Source organism: Oncorhynchus gorbuscha, linkage group LG06 (assembly GCF_021184085.1).
Source record: "Oncorhynchus gorbuscha isolate QuinsamMale2020 ecotype Even-year linkage group LG06, OgorEven_v1.0, whole genome shotgun sequence".
In the NCBI taxonomy this organism is placed as follows: Eukaryota; Metazoa; Chordata; class Actinopteri; order Salmoniformes; family Salmonidae; genus Oncorhynchus; species Oncorhynchus gorbuscha.
Genome location: NC_060178.1, coordinates 16240828 through 16266673, shown reverse-complemented (window position 1 = coordinate 16266673; position 25846 = coordinate 16240828). Strand labels below are relative to the sequence as shown.

At 42.8% G+C, this 25846-nt stretch overlaps 2 protein-coding genes across 2 annotated transcripts in view; both read left to right on the top strand.

Moving 5' to 3' along the window:
- LOC124037398 overlaps positions 1 to 17460 on the top strand; it is a 21270-nt gene extending 3810 nt beyond the window's left edge. The window contains exons 4-6 of the mRNA XM_046352099.1: positions 32 to 2558; positions 2814 to 3188; positions 17414 to 17460. Of these exons, the coding sequence (XP_046208055.1) occupies positions 32 to 2558; positions 2814 to 3188; positions 17414 to 17460 (2949 nt within the window). The remainder of the gene's footprint in view (positions 1 to 31; positions 2559 to 2813; positions 3189 to 17413) is intronic.
- Positions 17450 to 25846, top strand: LOC124037599 (gastrula zinc finger protein XlCGF57.1-like). The gene is made up of 2 exons (XM_046352467.1): positions 17450 to 17748; positions 23704 to 25846. The coding sequence occupies exons 1-2, from the start codon at positions 17559 to 17561 to the stop codon at positions 25335 to 25337; spliced, it is 1824 nt and encodes a 607-aa protein (XP_046208423.1). The 5' UTR covers positions 17450 to 17558; the 3' UTR covers positions 25338 to 25846.

Here is a 25846-nt window from a genome sequence, read left to right as displayed (position 1 = left end):
AAAGATTAACTCTATCCTTCTTGTTTGACAGGTTGAGAGCAGCCGGAACTCCAGCAGAAGAAACCGACGAAAGGCAGCACGATTGGCGAAGGTGCGGGACTACTTCACCCAGAGAGAGGATGAGACCCAAGAGAAAGAGAAGGGAGCAGTGGAACCATCACAGATCCCACAGGAAAGCACATTCCCACAGGAAAAGCTTTCAAATAGGCCTGAGGTACAACCACTGCCACCACAGGGCAGGAAAGGGTTTGGGCTGCAGGCAACAGATTCTCTGTCTACGTGCAAACTGTCTCCTGGTATCCCAGACAGCACGTCTTGGCAGGAGTCAGTGAAACCTGAGAAAATAGACCCAACGTTCCGATCAGCCCCATCAGAGCTGAGAGGGAAACAGGCCTCACTGATCCCCAGCAGAAAGTCAGATTCAACTGATCAACCTGCTGCTGTGAGCCAAAATGGTGATACGTCTGTTTTCAGTGTGGAGGGAAGTGCTCTGATGCAGATGGAAACGGAGAAGGGTGAATCTGCCATCAGCACAGACATAACACATTCAGATAACATTGTCAGGTTGGAGAACAGCACAGCAGGCCCAGTCCCAGGCAGCCAGACCAATAGCTTTATGTTTGGTAATGTTGTGGCCCCACCATACTGTCAGGGGTTTGGTAGAGTGGAGAGTGGGAGTCCGAGCTTCACCCATAGAGGGAATCGAACAAGTGGTCAATTGCATGAATGGGATTCAACAGCCTACACAGCCCAGAGTTACCCATCCACAGAGGAAGTAGAAACTCACTCCTGTGTTTCAGCTGATACTCGTGGAACACCTGATGACAAGCCTGTAGATCAACAGGGGTCTCTTAAATCAAACCCAGAACACTTCAGCTCTGGATTAAGTACAGAAAGAGAGTCTGAACCTAAACTTCTGTCAGAAGAGGCAGGAGGTCTTCTCAGGACTCGCACTGCCCTGAACACTGCTGCTGCTCTCGGGGCACAAATCCTTAATGTGAACTCAGGCCTCCAGGGGTCTGAGGAGAACATTCTGCCTCCTCAGAACCAGATGCACCAGGACAGTAAGCTTTCACAAACACAAACCCCATTACCAAACACAACACCTTCACAATCTCCAGTAGACACAACACTTTCACAAACACAAACCCCATTACCAAACACAACACCTTCACAATCTCCAGTAGACACAACACTTTCACAAACACAAACCCCATTATCAAACACAACACCTTCACAAACTCCAGTAGACACAGCACTTTCACAAACACAAACTCTGATAGACGCGACACAAGGCAGTTTCCTACGGTTACAAACTGAAATGGGGTCAAAGCATGTCTCTGCTGAGATGACTCTGCAGGGGGCCAGTTGTGGATATGAGAGACCTGATGAGTCAGATGAAATGGAGAACCCTCTCACAGATGAATGGTCAACAAGCCCATTCACAGAAATAGTAGACACACCTATAGCCATGCTAGAGCCTGTGGATGCTGACCTGAAAGTTCACACTTCAGAGACCGAGGAAAAGATCACCACTGAGCACCAAAACTTTGCTGTGCTCCGTACGGACACACTGGAGGAAGAAACCAGTGGGACAGCATTGAAAGATGATTCCATTGTCATTAAGGAATGGACATCATTGGAGAAATTAATGATGAGAAAACAAACAGATCAAGTAAAGGATGAACTATCATTTGAAGTGTCAAACATTTTATGCAATGAAGAAAACCGGCATTCTATTGACAACGAGGATTATGATGATGTAGATATGTCAAACTATGTTAGGTATGATTATGATAAAGACACTGACAAGGGCTCAAAGTTCAAAGAAGAAGGTATTCATAAGGAAGTTGAACTGGTAATGATGAACAGTAAGAAGTATTTAGTTCCTACAAATAAGGAGATAGACACAAGTAATGGACAACCATTTCTAAAGAAAGATCGAATAGTAAAAGACTGGGAGGGGACTGTGGAAGAGGAAGACACGATGGGGGAATATGTGGAGGGGGACGAATGGGAAATAGAAGAAGAGGAGATAGCTGTGGAAGAGGAGATGGTGGTTGGGACAAAGGAGTTGGAGGAGACAGGGGAGGTGGAGGAAACAGAGGAGGAAGTGGAAAAGGAAGGAGCGAAGGTGGTGAAGGGAGAGGGGGAAATGGAGAAAGAAATGGTGAAGGAAGGAGCGAAAGTGGTGAAGGGAGAGGGGGAAATGGAGAAAGAAATGGTGAAGGAAGGAGCGAAAGTGGTGAAGGGAGAGGGGGAAATGGAGAAAGAAATGGTGAAGGAAGGAGCGAAAGTGGTGAAGGGAGAGGGGGAAATGGAGAAAGAAATGGTGAAGGAAGGAGCGAAAGTGGTGAAGGGAGAGGGGGAAATGGAGAAAGAAATGGTGAAGGAAGGAGCGAAAGTGGTGAAGGGAGAGGGGGAAATGGACAAAGAAATGGTGAAGGAAGGAGCGAAAGTGGTGAAGGGAGAGGGGGAAATGGAGAAAGAAATGGAGGAGGTGGTAGTTGAAGAAGAGATGGAGGATGTTAAGTGGATAGAGTGGGAGGAAGAGGAGAGTGTAGAGGAAGAGGAGGAGATTGTAGAGGAAGAGAAGGAGGAGGAAGAGATTGTAGATGAAGAAACTGCAGATGTAGAAGTAAAGGAAATTGTAGTAGATGATCAAAATGAGTTGGTAGATGAGTTTAGCATGAACATGGACAATATGAATGAGGGTGAGGGTGGTAAGAGCACAACTGTAAAGGTCAACGAAAAATCTAGCCCAGTAGATAATACATTCATGACAAATGAAGTGTCAAATCCTTGCCACAAAGAAACTATCAATGACGTAAGGCTGGACACCAAGCATCCTCGAGATGAAGAAATGGAATCTATCAATGGAGAAGGGGAGACCTGCATTCAATCGGATAAATCTGTCAGTGGGAAAGAGGGTGAAGGGGAGGGCGAGGAGGACCATGCTTCCACAGAGTCTCTGTCAGAGGATAAGATAGAGCTGTACATGCGCAGTCTAAGGGCAGTGCAGAAGCTACGAAACAAGGACTTAGTCTTGAGTCTTGGGAAACGGCCCTCCATAAGCAGAAGAGGCAGCAAACCGTCCATGACGTCCATCAGTGAGTCTGTGGATGTGGAGCACCCGAGCAACCAGGAAGATCAGCCAGACACAGAGACAGTGGAGCATCAGCCTACAAGTACACTGCCCCTAGTGGAGGGAGGGCATGATAGCACCAGGAGCAATATAATGTGGTGGAGAGAATCATTTTCTTGGCATAATCCCTCAAAGACACTATTATACACCATCCTGTTTGTAGTGTTCTTTTTTGCTGCATACCATTAGGACTTTCTGGTCTGTTTTAGACAGGCTGGTTTATCAGGGGGAGAAACAGCCAATGATAATAAATAATACAATAGGTTGAGACCTGTGAAAACATATTTCAGTGTCTATAAAGTGCACAACAATTAAGTTTCATTATTTATCATTATGCCTCATCTCTAAATATAGCCTCTAAATAGATGTTAAACAATATAATTTAAGAAGCACATGCAGTGGCTGATAGAGAAAACAGATCTGGCAATAAGAATAGGCTATAGATAGTCTTGACCATTTGGGACCCGTTGGCAATTTCACTCAGGACAGGTTATAGCCAAGACTTAATCAATATTTTGTTCTGTCTTATTTATTGATATGGATATAGCCTCTGCGTGATGGGATTGTACAACGTAAATGGTTTTAACAAGTCTTCTTACAGAGTGGAATTCATTAATACAACAGTCAAAATGCCTAATATAAGGCCTACAGTCTGTGCTCCCAAATACTGGAAAAAGTGTGATTCATTAGTTTACATGATCACTACAGTAGCCCCACGCGGCTATACAAATGTATTATGCAATAATATGGCCATCAAATAACACACAACAGCAAGGCATATTCAGATAGTGGAATAAGCCTAAATCATGTTTACTTTCTATTTTGCAGCTCAGGCGGTTTTTCTAGACAAGGCTCTTCTGTGTCTTCATAGTATCATTCTCAAACAAGTCATTTTCTGAAGCCCAAGCCTATAGTATGCCATCTACTGATATAACGTCATTATCGAATTGCGTTCTAAAACAAGCTCTAGACATTTATTTTATCGTTAAACCGGAAGCTGCAAAGCATTTCTAACGTCTTGGCTAGAGTTGCTTGATTGACTAGTTAACTTCGACTAGTTACGTTCGGTTCATGTCCTTTGCACATGCCACGTTCCTGACAAAGGTTTGTACAGATAAAAAATATCTGTAACCGAGTAAAGGAAGACGTAATGTAAGAATTGATAGAATTCATTGTCGTAACATAGGGTTTGTACATTTACTGATCTAATTTAACAGTTACGTTCCATGTGAAAATATATTTCAGTGTCTAAAGTGCTCCACAATTACGTTTCATTATTTGTCATTATGCCTCATCTGAGACTACATGTAGATGACACAAATCACAAAAGGTAACAATTTTTGGTAAAATGATGTGGGTAAAAAGTAGAATATAAATGTTGACACCAAATAAAGACTTTGAATTCAGTATATTCCTCATTCTATCCAGATTTGATCAAAATAAATGTATATATTTTTGAACATTCTTATTAAAATTATATTAACAGGTGAGTGTGTTTTATAATTAACTTATGAGGGTCAGTTAGTTTAAGGCAGACCCTTCAATAGAGCACACAATATTATTTATCCAATATAATGTTGTGACGTTTCTACATAGTGGCCATACTACGGTTGCATCTTGTACAGCAGCTGTTTGTTTGAGCACAAATTATTTCAAAGCCCTGTGTTCAAATAACTGTTATTGTCTATGAATGTTCTGTATTATGTCATGTTTCATGTTTTACGTGGACCCCAGGAAGAGTAATGGGGATCCTTATAAAATACAGAATACCCAGTTACAAGGCTGTGGACCATTGCTTGGTCTGGTTACTGTTAACTTTTATTGCATTATTTTATTTGGTGTAAATGAAGCTGATTTTAGATGTATTTTGTACCAATGCCTCCAGATTCATAATATCCATGTACAGTATGTTAAATATGGTTAACAAAAATTGTTTATGAATCTCTTTTTCTGATAATATACTACAGTCAAACGGTCATTTCCTACAATCTTTCAACAAATAAAGCAAAAATAAAACCTAACATACTATAATTGACCACCATGCATACGTACAGTACACTTGAGACACAGGGTAGCCTAGTGGTTAGAGCGTTGGACTAGGTTGTAAGTTCAAATCCCTGAGCTGACAAGGTACAAATCTGTCGTTCTGCGCCTGAACAGGCAGTTCCTAGGCCGTCATTGAAAATAAGAATTTGTTCTTAACTGACTTGCCTAGTTAAATAAAGGTCAAATAAAAAAATAAAAAATGTAGAACACATCTGAACATTTCCCACAATGTGATTTATACTGTATGCAGAACTGTTATGATGAAGCAGGGGCAGACTGGGACCATAAATCGGCCCAGGTATTTCTGACACTGTCCCACCAAGGTCACATGGGCTGGTCCACTAAACTATTTTCAGCCGGTGCATGTGAAATGGGACAGCAGCCCCTTAGCCAAATCATGATAATTCTGCACCAGTGGAGGCTGTCAAGGACTACCAACTTTGTTTCCACGTGATTTCAATGAAATTACATTGGACCATTGTCGAATATTCTTTGAATTGACATCTGTGCCCAGTGGGTAGTGAGTGGCGTTGTATTTAAGCAGAAATTTAAGTCTCTAATATCCCAGTGGTGATTTGCTCTCATCCAGGCTTTTTAAGGCTTTGTAATGACACATATCTTTCCTGTACTCTGGTACCTTCTTTAAATACTGTATTGGGCCTACTAAAATCTGTCAATCTGCCATTGAGCAAGGTAAGCAAACCCTAATTGAACCCGGGTCACCGTCAATAACGGCTCACATTTGCATTTCACACCACACACTTGTACAGGTTACAGACTTGTACGTGTGTGAAAAATGACAAATATAAGCACCCTTATTTGACCTTTGACCTGCAGAGGCCCCCAACTCCCCTGTGTGAGGTTTACTCTTGGTAAATATACAGATTGGTATGGTTAAACATTTGAGAAGTTATGAAAGGGGTGCATACCTCACAGTAAGATTACAACGCTATCATGTGTCAATGTTAATGAACGGTTGATAGGGAAAACAGAAAGTCTTAAAACCATAGTCCACTCCTTACTCACATCAGCTTTAGACAGCATTGTCTTGAGATTCAAACTGTGTATACTTGTTTTTCTGGTGTGTCAATATGTCTGTCTTGGCTGTGGTCAGATAAGATATAGACTCAGGTGCCTGGTTCTTATCTGTTGAAATGTTTGTCCTTCCCTTTAACAATATGAATAAATTGACAGCAAAAAACATCTTCTTTCACACTGTTTGATTTGTGATTTCTGATTGCATTCACATAATCAATATTTTGTCACTGAACTAACAGTAACATACACTGACTGTACAAAACATGCTCTTTCCATGACAGATTGACCAGATGAATCCAGGTGAAAGCTATGATCCCTTATTGATTTCACTTGTTAAATCCACTTCAATCAGTGTAGATGAAGAGGAGTAGACAGGTTAAAGAATAGTGTTTAAGCCTTGAGACATGGATTGTGTGCCATTCAGAGGGTGAATGGGCAAGACAAAAGATTTAAGTGCCTTTGAACGGGGTATGGTAGTAGGTGCTAGGCACATCGGTTTGAGTGTGTCAAGAACTGCAACACTGCTGGGTTTCTCCACTCTAAACAGTTTCTGTTGTTTATCAAGAATGGTCCACTACCTAAAGGACATCCAGCCAACTTAACACAACTGTGGGGGTGTTTTCACATATAGTCCTCTTTGAAATAATCAATCTCAGTCCTCTTTAAAGTGAACTCTGGGGTAAAAATAAAGCTAAAGAACTCGGTTGTCTTTGTATTCACACTAACCTTGCCTTGGAATGAGGACTCAACTCTTTTGGCAGTTCACTTCACCTTTTTTTAAATCTGAGACCTCTTTGCATTCACATTGCTATGTTTATAAAGGAACCAAGAATTGTTCTAACATTCACTCAATGCACTCTGGGTAAAAGTACAGGACAAGCCCTTTCATCAGAATGTGTTAATCGGAAAGTTAGATATATCCATATACATTTTGGAAGCGAATAGATTGCATTTAGGTAAAAGATTAGACATAATAATTGTAACCAGAAGATAATATTAACATGTAAATATTATTGGTAACAGATTAAATACCAGTAGAATAAATGCAGGATAAATAATGCTGTCGGCCAATTGAAAGTGTTCACCCAATCTAGGCTACTGCCCCTTTAAGAGCTAGAATGGATTTTGTAGCCGACGTTGTGATTTTCATCAAATATGTTGTCTTCTCACACTATTCACCCACACAATCGAATAAACCGTTTATGATGCTCTCAGCATATAGATCAACATATTGCAAACAAATAATATGAACATTGAGTCAGTATAAAACTCTACACATATTTTGGAATGCCTGTACATTCTGACAATCGCTAATCAATATCCAAAAATAGCAAGGTTTTTTCTGCAAACCTGCACATCATCATCATCTCTCCAATGTGAAGGGGATTTAGGGCAGGGGAAACAGGATTGCAGTAGTCTACTGTGTGGTGAGGGGAAAATAACAAGTGAACCTGGGAAGCTTTGTGTTCACATTGCCCTTAAAAAGGGAACCGGACCACAGAATTCAAGCAAACCGAACACAGACCACCTCTCGAGAAGCGAACCGCACTGAGTTTACAAAATTTGGTTGAAAGGGACCAATTGTGAAAACTATGGAGCCAAATAGCGACCAGAAGGTTGAACGTATCTATCATTTGTGTTTTCTGACGATCCTTAGATAAATTGTTAGGATCGTAAGAAAAGCCATGTGTTAAACATGGAACATAATTGTTAAATTAGATCTGTAAATGTACAAACCCTATGATGGGACAAAGAATTATATAAATTATTACATTACGTCTCCCTTTTCTTGGTTACAGGTATGTTTTATCTGTACAAAACTTTGTCAGGAACGTGGCATGTGCAAAGGACATGAACCAAACGCAGCTAGTCGAAGTTAACTAGTCAATCAAGCAACTCTAGCCAAGACGTTAGAAATGCTTTGCAGCTTCTGGTTTCATTTCCAAAATAAATGTCTAGAGCTTGTTTTAGAACGCAATTCGATAATGACGTTATATCAGTAGATGGCATACTATAGGCTTGGGCTTCAGAAAATGACTTGTTTGAGAATGATACTATGAAGACACAGAAGAGCCTTGTCTAGAAAAACCGCCTGAGCTGCAAAATAGAAAGTAAACATGAATTAGGCTTATTCCACTATCTGAATATGCCATGAACTATGAAAGTGATAGGCTAAAGACTGACTGAACGAAGGATGAATTAAAATGTTCAAATATGTTAGAATGATGAGTTGCTTTGATCTTCATTTGGCTAGTAGGTAAATAGGCCTACATTAGGGGATAATGACTATGGCTGCCTGCCTCCAGAAGGGGATCTTCTGAGGCCGAGGGGTGCTTTTCCAAAGGCGCATGGTGCTGTATGGAGATCACAAGCTCTTTAACTTGGCAGCAGTGTCGCGATGGCAGGAATAGCCTATACGGAGACTACCTAAGACCACCGCAACAGAGTTATTGTAAAGTGTGGGAATAAGCTTATGCCAGACTTAGCCTACGTTTAACCTCTCCATTGTTAATTTTAAAGTCCATATGTTCATGACCTGATTCATATAAATCATGTCAAATTATTTTAAGTTCATATGATTTATTTATTATATTTAACCTTTATTTAACCAGGTAGGCTAGTTGAGAACAAGTTCTCATTTGCAACTACGACCTGGCCAAGATAAAGCAAAGCAGTTCGACACATACAACAGAGTTACACATGGAATAAACAAAACATACAGTCAATAATACAGTAGAAAAAGTCTATATACAGCATGTGCAAATGAGGTGAGATAAGAGAGGTAAGGCAATAAATAGGCCATAGTGGTGAAGTAATTACAATATAGCAATTAAACACTGGAATGGTAGATGTGCAGAAGATGAATGTGCAAGTAGAGATACTGGGGTGCAAAGGAGCAAGATAAATAAATACAGTATGGGGATGAGGTAGTTGGATGGGCTATTTACAGATGGGCTACGTACAGGTGCAGTGATCTGTGAGCTGCTCTGACAACTGGTGCTTAAAGCTAGTGAGGGATATATGAGTCTCCAGCTTCAGTGATTTTTGTAGTTTGTTCCAGTCATTGGCAGCAGAGAACTGGAAGGAAAGGCTGCCAAAGGATAAATTGGCTTTGGGGGTGACCAGTAAGATATGCCTGCTGGAGCGTGTGCTTCGAGTGGGTGCTGCTATAGTGACCAGTGAGCTGAGATAAGGCGGGGCTTTACCTAGCAGAGACTCGTAGATGACCTGGAGCCAGTGGGTTTGGCGATGAGTAGGAAGCGAGGACCAGCCAACGAGAGCATACAAGTCGCAGTGGTGGGTAGTATATGGGATGGCACTGTGATAGACTGCATCCAATTTGTTGAGTAGAGTGTTGGCGGCTATTTTGTAAATGACATAAAGTCGAGGATCGGTAGGATGCTTTGGTGCGAAATAGGAAGCCAATTCTAGATTTAATTTTGGATTGGAGATGCTTAATGTGAGTCGGGAAGGAGAGTTTACAGTCTAATCAGACACCTAGGTATTTGTAGTTGTCCACATATTCTAGGTCGGAACCGTGCAGAGTAGTGATGCTGGATGGGTGGGTAGGTGTGGGCAGTGATCGGTTGAAGAGCATGCATTTAGTTTTACTTGCATTTAAGAGCAGTTGGAGGTCGCGGAAGGAGAGTTGTAAAGGCATTGAAGCTTGTCTGGAGGTTAGTTAACAGTGTCCAAAGAGGGGCCAGAAGTATACAGAATGGTGTCGTCTGCGTAGAGGTGGATCAGAGACTCACCAGAAGCAAGAGCGACATCATTAATGTATACAGTGAAGAGAGTCAGCCCGATAATAGAACCCTGTGGCACCCCCATAGAGACTGCCAGAGGTCCGGACAACAGGCCCTCCGAATTGACACACTGAACTCTATCAGGGAAGTAGTTGGTGAATCAGGCGAGGAAATAATTTGAGAAACCAATGCTGTTGATTCTGCTAATAAGAATGTGGTGATTGACAGAGTCGAAAGCCTTGGGCAGGTCGATGAATATGGCTACACCCTAATGTCTCTTATTGATGGCGGTTATGATATGGTTTAGGACCTTGAGCATGGCTGAGGTGCACCCATGACCAGCTCGGAAACCAGATTGCATAGCGGAGAAGGTACGGTGTGATTCGAAATGGTTGGTAATCTGTTTGTTAACTTGGCTTTCGAAGACCTTAGAAAGGCAGGGTAGGATAGATATAGGTCTGTAGCAGTTTGGGGTATGAGGGGTATGACCGCGGCAGCTTTCCAATCTTTGGGAATCTCAGACGATATGAAAGAGAAGTTGAACAGACTAGCAAGAGAGGTTGCAACAATTTCATCAGATAATTTTAGAAAGAGAGGGTCCAGATTGTCTAGCCCGGCTGATTTGTAGAGGTCCAGATTTTGCAGCTCTTTCAAAACATCAGCTATCTGGATTTGGGTGAAGGAGAAGTGGGCAGGCTTGGGCGAGTTGCTGTGGGCTGTTGATCGGGGTAGGGGTAGCCAGGTGGAAAGCATGGCCAGCTGCAGAAAAATGCTTATTGAAATTCTCAATTATAGTGGATTTATCGGTGGTGACAGTGTATCCTAGTCTCAGTGCAGTGAGCAGCTGGGAGGAGGTTTTAATTTTTAATTTTACCTTTATTTAACCAGGCAAGTCAGTTAAGAACACATTCTTATTTTCAATGACAGCCTGGGAACAGTGGGTTAACTGCCTGTTCAGGGGCATAACAACAGATTTGTACCTTGTCAGCTCTGGGATTTGAACTCACAACCTTCCGGTTACTAGTCCAACGCTCTAACCACTAGGCTACCCTGCCGCCCCACCTTGGAGAACAAGGTGCTCTTGTTCTCCATATATTTGTTCCTAACTTCCCTGAAAAGTTGCATATCACAGGGGCTATTCGATGCTAATGCAGAACGCCACAGGATGTTTTTGTGCTGGTCAAGGGCAGTCAGGTCTGAAGAGAACCCAGGGCTATATCTGTTCCTGGTTCTACATTTTTTTGCATGGTTATTTAAGATGGTGAGGAAGGCACTTTTAAAGAATAACCAGGCATCTTCTACTGACGAAATGAGGTCAATATCCTTCCAGGATACCCTGGCCAGGTCGATTAGAAAGGCCTGCACGCTGAAGTGTTTTTGGGAGCATTTGACAGTGATGAGGGGTGGTCGTTTGACTGCAGACTCATTATGGATGCAGGCAATGAGGCAGTGATCTCTGAGATCTTGGTTGAAAACAGCAGAGGTGTATTTGAAGGGCAAGTTGGTTAGGATGATACCTATGAGGGTGCCCTAGTTTATAGATTTGGGGTTGTACCTGGTGGGTTCATTGATAATTTTGTGAGATTGAGGGAATCGAGCTTAGATTGTGGGATGGCCGGAGTGTTAAGCATGTCCCAGTTTAGGTCGAGAATATGCTTAGGCAAGATTTTGAGTGATGAAATATATTTCAAAATATTCTAGAACAAAACTATTTTGGATGGCAAAGACTCCGGTAGTCATACATAATTAAAATATTCACAAAACATCCATTCTTCTTCTTCTATGTTTCATTATTATTATTATTATTATTATTATTATTATTATTATTATTATTATTATTATTATTCCTATTCTCGCTATACACCAAGTCACTTGGCTCTGTCATAACCTCACATGGTCTCTCCTATCATTGCTATGCAGACGACACACAATTAATCTTCTCCTTTCCCCCTTCTGATGACCAGGTGGCGAATCGCATCTCTGCATGTCTGGCAGACATATCAGTGTGGATGACGGATCATCACCTCAAGCTGAACTTCGGCAAGACGGAGCTGCTCTTCCTCCCGGGGAAGGACTGCCCGTTCCATGATCTCGCCATCACGGTTGACAACTCCATTGTGTCCTCCTCCCAGAGCGCTAAGAACCTTGGCGTGATCCTGGACAACAAACTGTCGTTCTCAACTAACATCAAGGCGGTGGCCCGTTCCTGTAGGTTCATGCTCTACAACATCCGCAGAGTACGACCCTGCCTCACACAGGAAGCGGCGCAGGTCCTAATCCAGGCACTTGTCATCTCCCGTCTGGATTACTGCAACTCGCTGTTGGCTGGGCCATTAAACCCCTACAACTCATCCAGAACGCCGCAGCCCGTCTAGTGTTCAACCTTCCCAAGTTCTCTCACGTCACCCCGCTCCTCCGCTCTCTCCACTGGCTTCCAGTTGAAGCTCGCATCCGCTACAAGACCATGGTGCTTGCCTACGGAGCTGTGAGGGGAACGGCACCTCAGTACCTCCAGGCTCTGATCAGGCCCTACACCCAAATAAGGGCACTGCGTTCATCCACCTCTGGCCTGCTCGCCTCCCTACCACTGAGGAAGTACAGTTCCCGCTCAGCTCAGTCAAAACTGTTCGCTGCTCTGGCTCCCCAATGGTGGAACAAACTCCCTCATGACGCCAGGACAGCGGAGTCAATCACCACCTTCCGGAGACACCTGAAACCCCACCTCTTTAAGGAATACCTAGGATAGGATAAAGTAATCCTTCTCACCCCCCCTCCCCTTAAAATATTTAGATGCACTATTGTAAAGTGGTTGTTCCACTGGATGTCATAAGGTGAATGCACCAATTTGTAAGTCGCTCTGGATAAGAGCGTCTGCTAAATGACTTAAATGTAATGTAAATGTAAATTATTCTTGGTATATACTACTGGTTATGATTACAGACAGAGCCCAGTGAATGGGATGGTGCAATATTAAATTAGTAACATTTTGATAAAGTGCATGCACAGGGATGTCCACGTCTCCCAGATATATGCCCATGCTGTAGAGAGATACACCTAGTGGACTGAAACTTTACTGTTGTAGGTATAACATAGTGCTATCTAGACTTGCGCTGGCAAAGAAATCCATTACATTAGCTACCTAAATGTGAAGTAAACTCAACTGAGGAGTAATAGAGAATGGAGAATTTCAACTTGAAAACATGCAGGATACCTCTTTCTGGTTTCTGACTTTTTTAAATAATGTGTTATGCTTGTTCGCATTGCACTCCTCACAGGCTGTTTTGTACACATTTTTGGTTGGTGAGATGAAACTGCCAAGTCTCTGAAGGGTTTTATTGTACGTCAGAATTGCAACAAGATTTGTTCAAGCCTAAAATGTTAGACCATAATCGTAACATGGTGTTTGTTTGTTCACAGATGAAATTTTCCATTTACATTTCATGTTTCACACATGGGTTTTCTTACAATCCTAACAATTTATGTATGGATTTTCTTACAAAACTAGCAATATGTATGTTCAAACTTTTGGCAGCTATCTGGCTCCATAGAAAACACCCTGGGAAGCATTTGAGTCAACGTGGGCCAGCATCCCTGTTGAATGCTTTCAACAACTTGTACATGTCCCAATCTATTGATTGGCTCTTTTAAGGCAGAAGGGAGTACAGCTCAACATTAGGAAGGTGTTCCGAATGTTTTGTACACTCAGTGTATATCCCAGATACATGTTTTTGGAGTTTGACTTTTCTAGTTCTTATGGTTCTATATAAGAGGCTTATATCCCACATTACACCCCACTTTTATCTAGCAACTGTATTACGTATGTCAGAGGGGTGTGTCAGGTCTGTCCCTATTCACTATATAGTGCACTACTTTTGACCAGAGCCATATGTCAGCCCTGGTCAAAAGTAGTGCACTATTTAATAATAATAATAATATATGCCATTTAGCAGACGCTTTTATCCAAAGCGACTTACAGTCATGTGTGCATACATTCTACGTATGGGTGGTCCCGGGGATCGAACCCACTACCCTGGCGTTACAAGCGCCATGCTCTACCAACTGAGCTACGGAAGGACCACTAGGGACTAGCATGCCATTTCGGACACAGCCTCAGTCTGACCCAGATTCGAGAAGTATAAGCACTCAGCATAATGTATTAGTTATTTCTAGGAAAGAATGCTAGTTAATACTCACCCACGGATTTGAAGGAGAATTTACAGCCCCTCTTAAAACTGATGTTATAACTAAGATCACTTTATTTGTTAAATGCACACAAGGTCGAACCAAAATTTCCACTTTAATCACAACTTTTTTGAAAGAACCACCAAAAGTTGAGAATGACACAAATAAATTAATTAATTAATTAATTTTCACAAAGTCTGCTGCCTCAGTTTGTATGATGGCAATTTGCATATACTCCAGAATGTTATGAAGAGTGATCAGATGAATTGCAAAGTCTCTCTTGCCATGCAAATGAACTGAATACCCCCAAAACATTCACTGCATTTCAGACCTGCCACAAAAGGACCAGCTGACAGACATCATGTCAGTGATTCTCTCGTTAACACAGGTGTGAGTGTTGACGAGGACAAGGCTGGAGATCACTCAGTCATGCTGATTGAGTTCGAATAACAAACTGGAAGCTTCAAAAGGAGGTTGGTGCTTGGAATCATTGTTCTTCCTCTGTCAACCATGGTTACCTGCAAGGAAACACGTGCAGTCATCATTGCGTCGCACAAAAAGGGCTTCACAGGCAAGGATATTGCTGCCAGTAAGATTGCACCTAAATCAACCATTTATTGGACCATCAAGAACTTCAAGGAGAGAGGTTCAATTGTTGTGAAGAAGGCTTCAGGCGCGCGCCCAAGAAAGTCCAGCAAGCAGCAGGACCGTGTCCTAAAGTTGATTCAGCTGCGGGATCGGGGCACCACCAGTACAGAGCTTGCTCAGGAATGGCAGCAGGCAGGTGTGAGTGCATCTGCACGCACAGTGAGGCGAAGACCTTTGGAGGACGGCCTGGTGTCAAGAAAAGCAGCAAAGAAGCCACTTCTCTCCAGGAAAAACATCAAATCAAATCAAATGTATTTATATAGCCCTTCGTACATCAGCTGATATCTCAAAGTGCTGTACAGAAACCCAGCCTCAGGGACAGACTGATATTCTGCTAAAGATACAGGGATTGGACTGCTGAGGACTGGGATAAAGTCATTTACTCTGATGAATCCCCTTTCCAATTGTTTGGGGCATCCGGAAAAAGCTTGTCTGGAGAAGACAAGGTGAGCGCTACCATCAGTCCTGTGTCATGCCAACAGTAAAGCATCCTGTGACCATTCATGTGTGGGGTTGCTTCTCAGCCAAGAGAGTGGGCTCACTCACAATTTTGCCTAAGAACACAGCCATGAATAAAGAATGGTACCAACACATCCTCCAAGAGCAACTTCTCCCAACCATCCAGGAACAGTTTGGTGACTAACAATGCTTTTTCCAGCATGATGAAGCACCTTGCTATAAGGTGGCTCGGGGAACAAAACATCGATATTTTAGGTCCATGGCCAGGTTACTCCCCAGACCTTAATCCCATTGAGAACTTGTGGTCAATCCTCAAGAGGTGGGTGGACAAACAAAAACCCACAAATTCTGACAAACTCCAAGCATTTATTATACAAGAATGGGCTGCCATCAGTCAGGATGTGGCCCAGAAGTTAATAGACAGCATACCAGGGTGGAATGCAGTGGTCTTGAAAAAGAAGGGTCAACACTGCAAATATTGACTCTTTGCATCAACTTCATGTAATTGTCAATAAGTCTTTGACACTTATGAAATGCTTGTAATTATACTTCAGTATTCCATAGTAACATCTACCAAAAATACATAAAGACACTGAAGCAGCAAACTTTGTGGAAATTAATGTGTCATTCTCAAAACTTTTGGCCACGACTGTACATATACAAATTGGAGAGGTTGGCGCACGGGGCTGCCACACTGGGCTCCCTGTGGACCAGTTGTCGTTCCTTGCACAAGGGCACAACGGCAGGCAATGGCATCTACTACCAGCAACCCTCCGTTTGCCAGCTCTCCACCAGATTTTTTCCCACCAGACCCAGAATTGTGGAATTGTTAAGATATTACTGCCCTATCAGAACTAGAAGCACAAGCATTTTGCTACACTCACATTAACATCTGCTAACCATGTGTGTGACCAATACAATTGGATTTGAACTGGCAACCCACCAGCTGCTGGCTAACAATTAGGATACTGCCTTCCCTTTTTTCACCTGGCCTGGGGCTTGAACCAGAGGTACCACAGAACAATGAAACAGATATTTCACCAGATGTATAAATGTGAAAATCTGCTTGGTGTTTCCCCTCACAACCAAATATAGTAGTGAGAGGAAGCCCAGTGGCTGGCAGTGGGAAAACATGGAAGGAGATGGTTTTTAACTTCTGAAAAATTTCTCATCAATTAAACATTTGATCTCAGTACAGTTTTCTGTTCCCAAAACTACAATCGGTTATGAACAGAGTAAACTACTTTTTTGTAGACTTTAACCTTTGCCACAGTTGTAAAAAATGTGGTGTTGTTTAGAAGGGATGGAAAGGCGAATTGCGTTATTGCACACGTGAACTTCAAAGAGTAAGCGGAAATATGCAGATGTATGCTAGAACGGGCTAATTGGATCTCGTTTGCTCGTGCATGGCTCTGCCCACCTCCTTGCTTGTTCTACCCACTGAGTCATTTGTTCCCATTGGAAACGACAGGCTGTGGTCTATATTGGCTTGGTTATACAAATATTTGGAGGTACTAACCGGTAACCAGTTCAGGCTACCGCACGTCTACTGAATCTTCCTTCATACGTTGGTACATTATATAGGGACCGAGCGCCAGAAACGTCAAGGCGCCCACAACTGGCTCATGTGAAATACAATTCCGACGTCAATAATCATCGCTTGCGATACGGCTTTCGTAACACATGGCCTTTATCGCTCATCAACGAAAAAGATAAAACAATATATTAACGTAATGCATCTGTTTTGAGTGTCATGATCAAGGGCTAAAGGCTAGCCTAACTATAGAGTACTACTACAAAATGATACATCCACATTTACACATATTTTGATATGACCAACCTACATTGAATAAAGCTATCACCACTAGAGTCAAAATCAATGTTATTATTTTATTTTTAGACATTCATAACATAACACATGAATGTGGGCGTCTTCTTCGACGAGGTACATTGATGGCGATTGACATCCAATATTTGTTGCATTACCGCCACCAACCACACTGAAGTATAAATGCATTATACTTTGTACTCATCTGTTCCTACACCAGATCAACAGACAGATGGCGCTGCTCAATGACGAGCATAATACGCACAAGAAGGCGTTTCTGTTTAATTTCATGCTCTCGGATTGGTCATCGTTTGTGTCCAGATAACTCAACCGGGGCCCGCGTTGTGTACACGTCCTCTCTGAAGTGATTCCTCGTGCGCTTGTCGCCTCCCGCGTGGCCTGAAAGAAATAAACTTCTCGCTAGTTTACCAATCTTTTCCATAACTTTGCTAGGATTCTCGGAGAAATGTCTAAAATACAGTTGTTGGGATTGATTTTCAACCAGGGATTTAGAGCGGCTCCTGAGTTGTTTAGAGCAGTTGAGAAAACTATAACAAAGTACCAGGGAAAACATTCCCTATCGAAAGAGGAGAACGCCCGTCTACAGAAACTGCTTGATATCCTCCTGAAACCGGAGATAAAGTTACATAGAACAGGTTTGTTACGCGTTGCATCGCAACGTTTTTTTCTAAACATTTAATTTGGCAATGTTGTTTGGAACCGGGCTGGCTCCCGGGCATGACCTACATGAAGCTAGCCGCATTCAAAATAAAACGTCCCTCATTGAAAGTATTATTTTTTTAACTAGGCAAATCAAATAGTGAAATCATGGACTATAAGGCTAAACAACGTTGGAATGTAACGAATTCAACTAAATACAATCAGTTAGTAGAAAATAAATCAGTTAATTGCACTGTGGATGTATTAGATTAACATTTTATTGGGAGCATACTTATATCACAATACAGCCTTACCTATGGATTGTGGATCCATAAAATGGGTACCATACTACTCAGCGACACCTACAGAACATAACTGTTTAGCGTTTAAACAAATAAACAACATATCCTCACTGTCATCTGCGGTTTATTTAGAGCAAACTTCACGGAAATATTTGTATGAACATTAGATTAAACAGACAAATTGAACAAGTTCCACAGACATGTGACTAACAAATGGAATAATGTGTCTGAACAAAGGGGGGAGGATCACACCAGTATCTGGCCAGCAGCCGCATAAAGTACTGCAGTGCATCTCCTCCTCATGGACTGCACCCCACTTTTCCACCAAGGCACCTGCAAGTTCCTGAACATTTCTGGCGGGGGGTGGCCCTAGCCCTCACCCTCTGATCCAACAGGTCCCAGATGTGCTCAATGGGGTTGAGATCCAGGCTCTTCGCTGGCCAATGCAGAACACTGACATTCCTGTCACACAGATGAATTGGGACCCTGGGCATCTTTCTTTTGGTGTTATTCAGAGTCAGTAGAAAGGCCTCTTTGGTGTCCTAAGTTTTCATAACTGACCTTAATTGCCTACTGTCTGTAAGCTGTTAGTGTCTTGATGACCGTTCCACAGGTGCATGTTCATGAATTGTTTATGGTTCATTGAACAAGCATGGGAAATGGTGTTTAAACCCTTTACAATGAACATCTGAAGTTATTTGGATTTCTACTAATTATCTTTGAGACAGGGTCCTGAAAATATTGCATGACTTTGAAACCACTGAAATTAGCCACATTTAAGCTTCCCCGTCAATCTACTATGAGTATTAGACATTCACATTGCACTGTACAGCCTTATGTAGAGATTAATTGATTCACAATATTCCAAACATGTTCCATATTGTTTAGTCAATATGACATGATTCCAATATTTCTATAAATGTAACACTTTCAATTAGTAACTTTATTTTGAAGGCGTACTGCAAATTCCACTATTTTGGCTTATCCTTATTGTGGCTAGCTTCACATAGGTCAGGGCGTGAGCCAGGTGCCCTGTTCAAAGCAAAGGGCCAGGGTCTTGGTCTAGGGGCGGCAGGGTAGCCTAGTGGTTAGAGCGTTGGACTAGTAACCAGAAGGTTGCACATTCAAACCCCTGAGCTGACAAGGTACAAATGTCCTTCTGTCCCTGAACAAGCAGTTCTTTTCTAGGCCGTCACTGTTCCTAGGCAGTCTTTGAAAATATGAATTTGTTCTTAACTGACTTGCCTAGGTAAATAAAAGAATCACGGTTTCAACTGCTCATACAGGTATACTTCGGTACTGCAGCTTAACTGACCCCGTCCTAGAAAGACAATTTCCATAGACGGCCATATAGAGAAGTCAAATTTGAAAGTTACTAATAAGACAGTCATCATCATTGTACACTAATCATCGTCGCTCAAGCTGGGTTTTTTTCTAACTCCGATATGAACATTTTATAATCATCCAAAGTCTACCATGTTTTTGGATGATATGACATTGTCGCTGTGCACACTAACGCTCAGTTTGCATATAATGTTGGTCCATATAAACTATAGAGAATGAGAGAAGACTCTTCTGGCCAAATGGCTATATTAGTATGGGCAGTGCCATTGTAGGCTTCCACCATTTTAATGTCATCAACTGGGTAGGACTTCCAACTTCATTGGCTGATCCCTCCTTGTGACCCTGTTGGAGGGATCAGCCAATTATGAAGAAGAAAATAGTCTCAATGGCGCTACCCTTGCTGTCACAGATGCTATAATGGCACAGGTACAAAGATGAGTCCTCTGGCTCTATGGTATAAACCGAACGCAACCCGGATATAGAAGTCCATGAATCGACTATGCGAACGTGAGTAGATTACCTTGAATAGGGAGACCCGCCAGGTGCCCAAATTGAAGAGCTATGTTGAGTCGATTGGAGACAAATGGATTCAGTTCAGTCCTTGAAAAATAGGGGTTGGGTTGTAGAGAATTGAAAGGCCGTGAATGTAATGAGAAATCTTAGGTGCGGTATAGCCCCTCCCCCTTAAACGATGGTCAGCCATCTTCTCATACCTCAGTATATACAGTACCCGTTCTCATTATACCTTAGAGGTTAAGGCCACGGCGAAGTCTGCTCAAAACAAATGTTAAGCAGTTCAGAGTAATGAGTAAGATTGTTTATGTGCGAAAGTGATTCATTTGAATAAAAATGACTTGAATATATGTTGCACCATGCTGCCTTGTTGAAAACATAACCAAGCAGCACAGGTTACTGTTCCACTTGAGAAGGCCACTCCTCTCTCTCCGCATTTGCGTGTTCACATCACAGACCGGTGCCCTGCGGCTCTGCATAATCCAATCCACCCCATATCTATCTGCAGACTGCAGTTACTACAATGAACACCTGACAAGAAACGTCCATTAGCAATCAGTCATTACATGCTACGCCCCTTGCCATTTGAAGCTGCTTGTAAAAGTACTGTGGGTGACAATTATCCACACTATGTGGAAAGTTTAGCTTTGGCTTCACACACAAAAACAGACATTAAAAGGTTGGGCGCTATTTAAAGAGTAAATGATGTCCGAGCAAGAAATAACCTGTAATATTGGTCACCATCTGGATGTCAGTGGCAATCTGCTAACGTTACTGCCTTCGGGAATGACGACGAGCCTGTGCGAATGACCAGTGCACACCTGTGTTGTATCGAAGTGGCTGCCGACCTGAGGTGCTTCCCAATGGACAGCTGTATAAAATCAAACTTTGTCACATGCGCCGAAAACAACAAGTGTAGACTTAAGCGTGCAATGCTTACTTACAAGCCCTTAACCAACAATGCAGTTCAAGAAGAAAATATTTACCAAGTAGACTAAAAAAAGTCCTAATTAAAAGTAACACAATACGAATAACGTGGCTATATACAGGGGGCACCGGTACGGGGGTACAGGCTAGATGAGGTAATCTGTACATGTAGGTGGGGGCTAAGTGACCCACTGTTCCCAGGCCGTCATTGAAAATAAGAATATGTTCTTAACTGACTTGCCTGGTTAAATAAAGGTGTAAAAAAAAAAAAGACTTCTCTGCACAGCAAGCGAGACTGGAGCGCTAAGTCTAGGACAAAGGCTTTTTAACAGCTTCTACCCCCAAGCCATAAATAAGACTGCTGAACATTTCATAAAATCACCACCGGGCAATTTACATTGACTGACCCCCCCCTCCCTTTTGTACACTGCTGTACACTAGCAGCAGTGTACAAAAGGGAGGGGGGGGTCAGTCAATGTAAATTGCCCGGTGGTGATTTTATGAAATGTTCAGCAGTCTTATTTATGGCTTGGGGGTAGAAGCTGTTAAAAAGCCTTTGTCCTAGACTTAGCGCTCCAGTCTCGCTTGCTGTGCAGAGAAGTCTTTTTTTTTTTTACACCTTTATTTAACCAGGCAAGTCAGTTAAGAACATATTCTTATTTTCAATGACGGCCTGGGAACAGTGGGTTAACTGCCTGTTCAGGGGCAGAACGACAGATTTGTACCTTGTCAGCTCGGGGGTTTGAACTCACAACCTTCCAGTTACTAGTCCAACGCTCTAACCACTAGGCTACGCTGCCGCCCCTATAACTTGGGTGACTGGAGTCTGACAATTTTCTGGGCTTTCCTCTGGACACCGCCTATTCTATAGGTCCTGGATGGCAGGAAGCTTGGCCCCAGTGATGTACTGGGCCATTCACACTACCCTCTGTAGTGCCTTACGGGCAGATGCCTAGCAGGTGCCATACCAGGCGGTGATGCAACCGGTCAGGATGCTCTCGATGGTGCAGCTATAGAACCTTTTCGGGGTCTGGGGATCCATGCCAAATCTTTTCAGTCTCTTGAGGGGGAATAGGTTTTGTCATGCCCTCTTCACGGTGGTCTTGGTATGTTTGGACCATGATAGTTCGTTGGTGATATGGACACCAAGGAACTTGAAACTCCCGACTCGCTCCACAACAGCCCCGATGTTAATGGGGGCCTGTTAGGCCTGCCTTTTTCTGTAGTCCACAATCAGCTCCTTTGTCTTGCTCACATTGAGGGAGAGGTTGTTGTCCTGGCACCACACTGACAGTTCTGAGTACCTCCCTATATGCTATCTCATCGTTGTCGGTGATCAGGCCTACCACTGTTGTGTCGTCAGCAAATTATGATGTTGGAGTCGTGTTTGGCCACAAAGTTGTGGGTGAACAGGGATTACAGGGGGGGCCCCAGTGTTAAGGATCAGTGTGGCAGACGTGTTGTTGCCTACCCTTACCACCTGGGGGGGGGACCCGTCAGGATGTTCAGGATCCAGTTCCAGAGGGAGGTGTTTAGTCCCAGAGTCCTTAGCTCAGTGATGAGCTTCGTGGGAACTATGGTGTTGAATGCTGAGCTGTAGTCAATGAACAGCATTCTCACATAGGTGTTCCTTTTGTCCAGGTGGGAAAGGGCGGTGTGGATTGAGATTGCGTCATCTGTGTATCTTTTGGGGTGGTATGCGAATTGGAGTGGGTCTGGGGTGTCCGGGAGAATGCATTTGTGAGCCATGACCAGCCTTTTAAAGCTCTTCATGGCTACCGACGTGACATGAGTGCCACAGGGCAGTAATCATTTAGGCAGGTTACCTTCGCTTCCTTGGGCACAGGAACTATGGTAGTCTGCTTGAAACATGTAGGTATTACAGACTCTGTCAGGTTGAAAATGTCAGTAAAGACACTTGACAGTTGGTACGCGCATGCTTTGAGCACACATCCTGGTAATCTGTCTGGCCCCGCGGCTTTGTGAATGTTGACCTGTTTAAAGGTTTTGTTCACATCTGTTACCGAGAGCGTTATCACACAGTCATCCAGAACAGCTGATGCTCTTGTGCATGCTTCCGTGTTGCTTGCCTCGAAGCGAGCATAAAAGGCATTAAGCTCGTCTGGTAGGCTCGTGTCACTGGGCAGTTCGTGTCTGGGTTCCCCTTTTGTAGTCTGTAATAGTTTTCAAGCCCCGTCACATCCGACGAGCGTCAGAGCAAGATTCAATCTTAATCCTGTGTTGACGCTTTGATTATTTGGTGTCACCTGTCACCGGCAGATGTTACAAGTGGACAAATGTTTTCCGACATGATTGTGTTCAAGTGCTTTTGAAGTCGGGAACAATTTAACCAAAAATATTTTAGCTAGCTAGGTAACGTTGCTATTAATATAATTAGCTAAGTTGCTTAACATTGGCAATATGGTCAAACTAGTTACATTATCCACATTGATAAGTTTGACAATTACAATGTCATCTTTTGGTTGAAAAGGTGTTAGGCCAGAGATCGACTCTTAAGAACCCCCCCCCCCCCCCCCCCCCCCACTTGTAATTACAACTTGAACGGTCGTTGAAGTGAAATTTCCCAATTGTAACTCCAAACTTCCAATAGCATGTCAACGCCCCATAGGTCTCTGTAAATCTTGGAATAGCTAGTACAGTTCCATGAGCACACACAGAATCATATATTAAAGAAAACATGTCATATGTTAAAATGTCCACATAAAGCTCTACATGTGCATTCTAAGGACAACGTTGTTGTTCAACACTTATGGAATTAGGACTATTCCCAGGTTTACTGAGACCCCCCGTCTCTCATGTCAATGTTGGAGTTCTTGCTAATTCATCCTTTCTCCTTCCCTTCAGACCTCCAACAGCTCAACGTCTCTGAAGAGGTTCCCCCTGAGCAGCAGCACTGTGAGCAGGAATGGAGCCCCAGTCTGGGACCGGAGGACACAGAGCCCACACAGATTAAAGAGGAACAGGAGGAACTCTGGACCAGCCAGGGGAAAGAGGAACAGGAGGAATGTCAAGAGCTGGAGTATAATACTAAAGACTCTGTGTTCACGCCTCCCTGTGTGAAAAGTGACTATGATCAGTACCCAACTCGGTCCTCACATCTTAACAAAACCCAAAGTAAGGAATGCAAAAATGGAGACTCATCCACTGAACAGATAAAAACAGAATCTCAAGAAGAAAACTCTTCAAAACCAGCCAGTGACTCTCAGGCCCTCTCTGTAGCAAATCCAGGCTGTTCTGCAGCTCAGGGTGATGACGATGAAAGTGTTCATAGGAAGGAGAGCGCAAAACCATTGTCTGCTTTAAAGACGCACATATCAAAGAGGCGGACAGAAAAAGGACAAAGCCCTGCTGGTCCTCGTTGCAAGGTGTGTGGAAGGCCTTGTCAGTCCTTTGGAGCTTTATTGATACATTTGAAAAGTCACAGAAAAGATAATGAACAAATTTGTGGTGTTTGTGGAAAAAGCTGTCAATCCCTAAAATGTGTGATGGATCACATATTAAAAACTCACAGAACTAGGTTTTGTGATGTTTGTGGTAAAAGTTTTGATGCTACTAAGGATCTGGAAAAGCATATGAGGACCCACACAGGGGAAAAACCATATCCCTGTAATGACTGTGCTAAATATTTTGCCAGTATTACAAATCTGAATTCGCATATGAAGACTGTCCACACAGGGGAGAAATCACACTGCTGCCATGAATGTGGCAAATGTTATGCTCACAGTGGAAATCTGAATGCGCATATGAGGATCCACACTGGAGAGAAACCATATCACTGTAATGATTGTGGCAAAACATTCCGCCTTGGCAATTCCCTTAAAATGCATATAAGGACTCATACAAGGGAGAAACCACATCGCTGCCAGGATTGTGGCAGTTCATTTGCTAGGATGGAGCACCTGAAAAATCATAGCAGGATTCACACAGGGGAGAAACCATATAGCTGTCCTGAATGTGGCAAATGCTTCCCTCAGAATGGTAATCTAAAATTGCACATGAGAATTCACACAGGGGAGAAATCACATCAGTGTCAAATTTGTAACAAATGTTTCACTTATAGCCATACTCTAACAATGCATATGAGAGTTCACACCAATGACAAACCGTTTCACTGCCAGGAGTGCGACTTATGTTTCAGTCAGAGTTCCAACTTGAATCGGCACATGAAGAGACACAGCGGGGAGAAATCACACCACTGTCACGTTTGTGGCAAATCTTTCTCCACCGGTTATCAGTTGAATGTGCATTTGAGAATTCACACAGGGGAAAAACCACATGTGTGTCCTACATGTCCAAAATGCTTCAGCGACAGAGGGGCATTAAATAGTCATCAGAAAATACACACTGAGAAGAAGCCATATTGCCTAGATTGTCTTAAATGCTTCAGATCAAAGCAACGCCTGAGAGAACACAGAGAGAGAATGCACAAAAACATGACGGTGCCCTGTGTAGGGGAAGGTGATTCGACAGAAGATTGAGAGGCACATTCAGTTTTCTTGGGTGGGCAAAAATGACTGAATTAACGCTTGAACTATGAGAACGTTGCCAGGCTAACTGGCCTGCTACACTGGACAAGGAACATTTGCACAGCGTGTTACACGCCTATTCATTTAAATGAAAATCAGGCGTAAGCGCGCTGGGTTTGCAAGAGGAGTCCTTGCTCATTTAACACAAAGGACATTTAAACTGCAGAATTGTATCGGTAATTAACTTAGTGTGTTGTTGATGAGCTTTGTCTAGTAAGCATGAAGTTATGTCCGGCTTCAATCCGATCTACAGTACATTTCAGATTAAATTGATGTATGTAAAATTAAAATTTTAAAAATTAAGCATTGATCTGTTTCCGGGGAATTTTAGTCTAAGTGGCTTGTCTCCTTTTCTGGCAAACCCTTCTGCAGGCTTCCAAATGAGTGAATATGGAGAGGAAGTCTCTAATCGTATCTTCTTACTGAATAAGCCAAATATGTTCTATTATATTGACAAGATA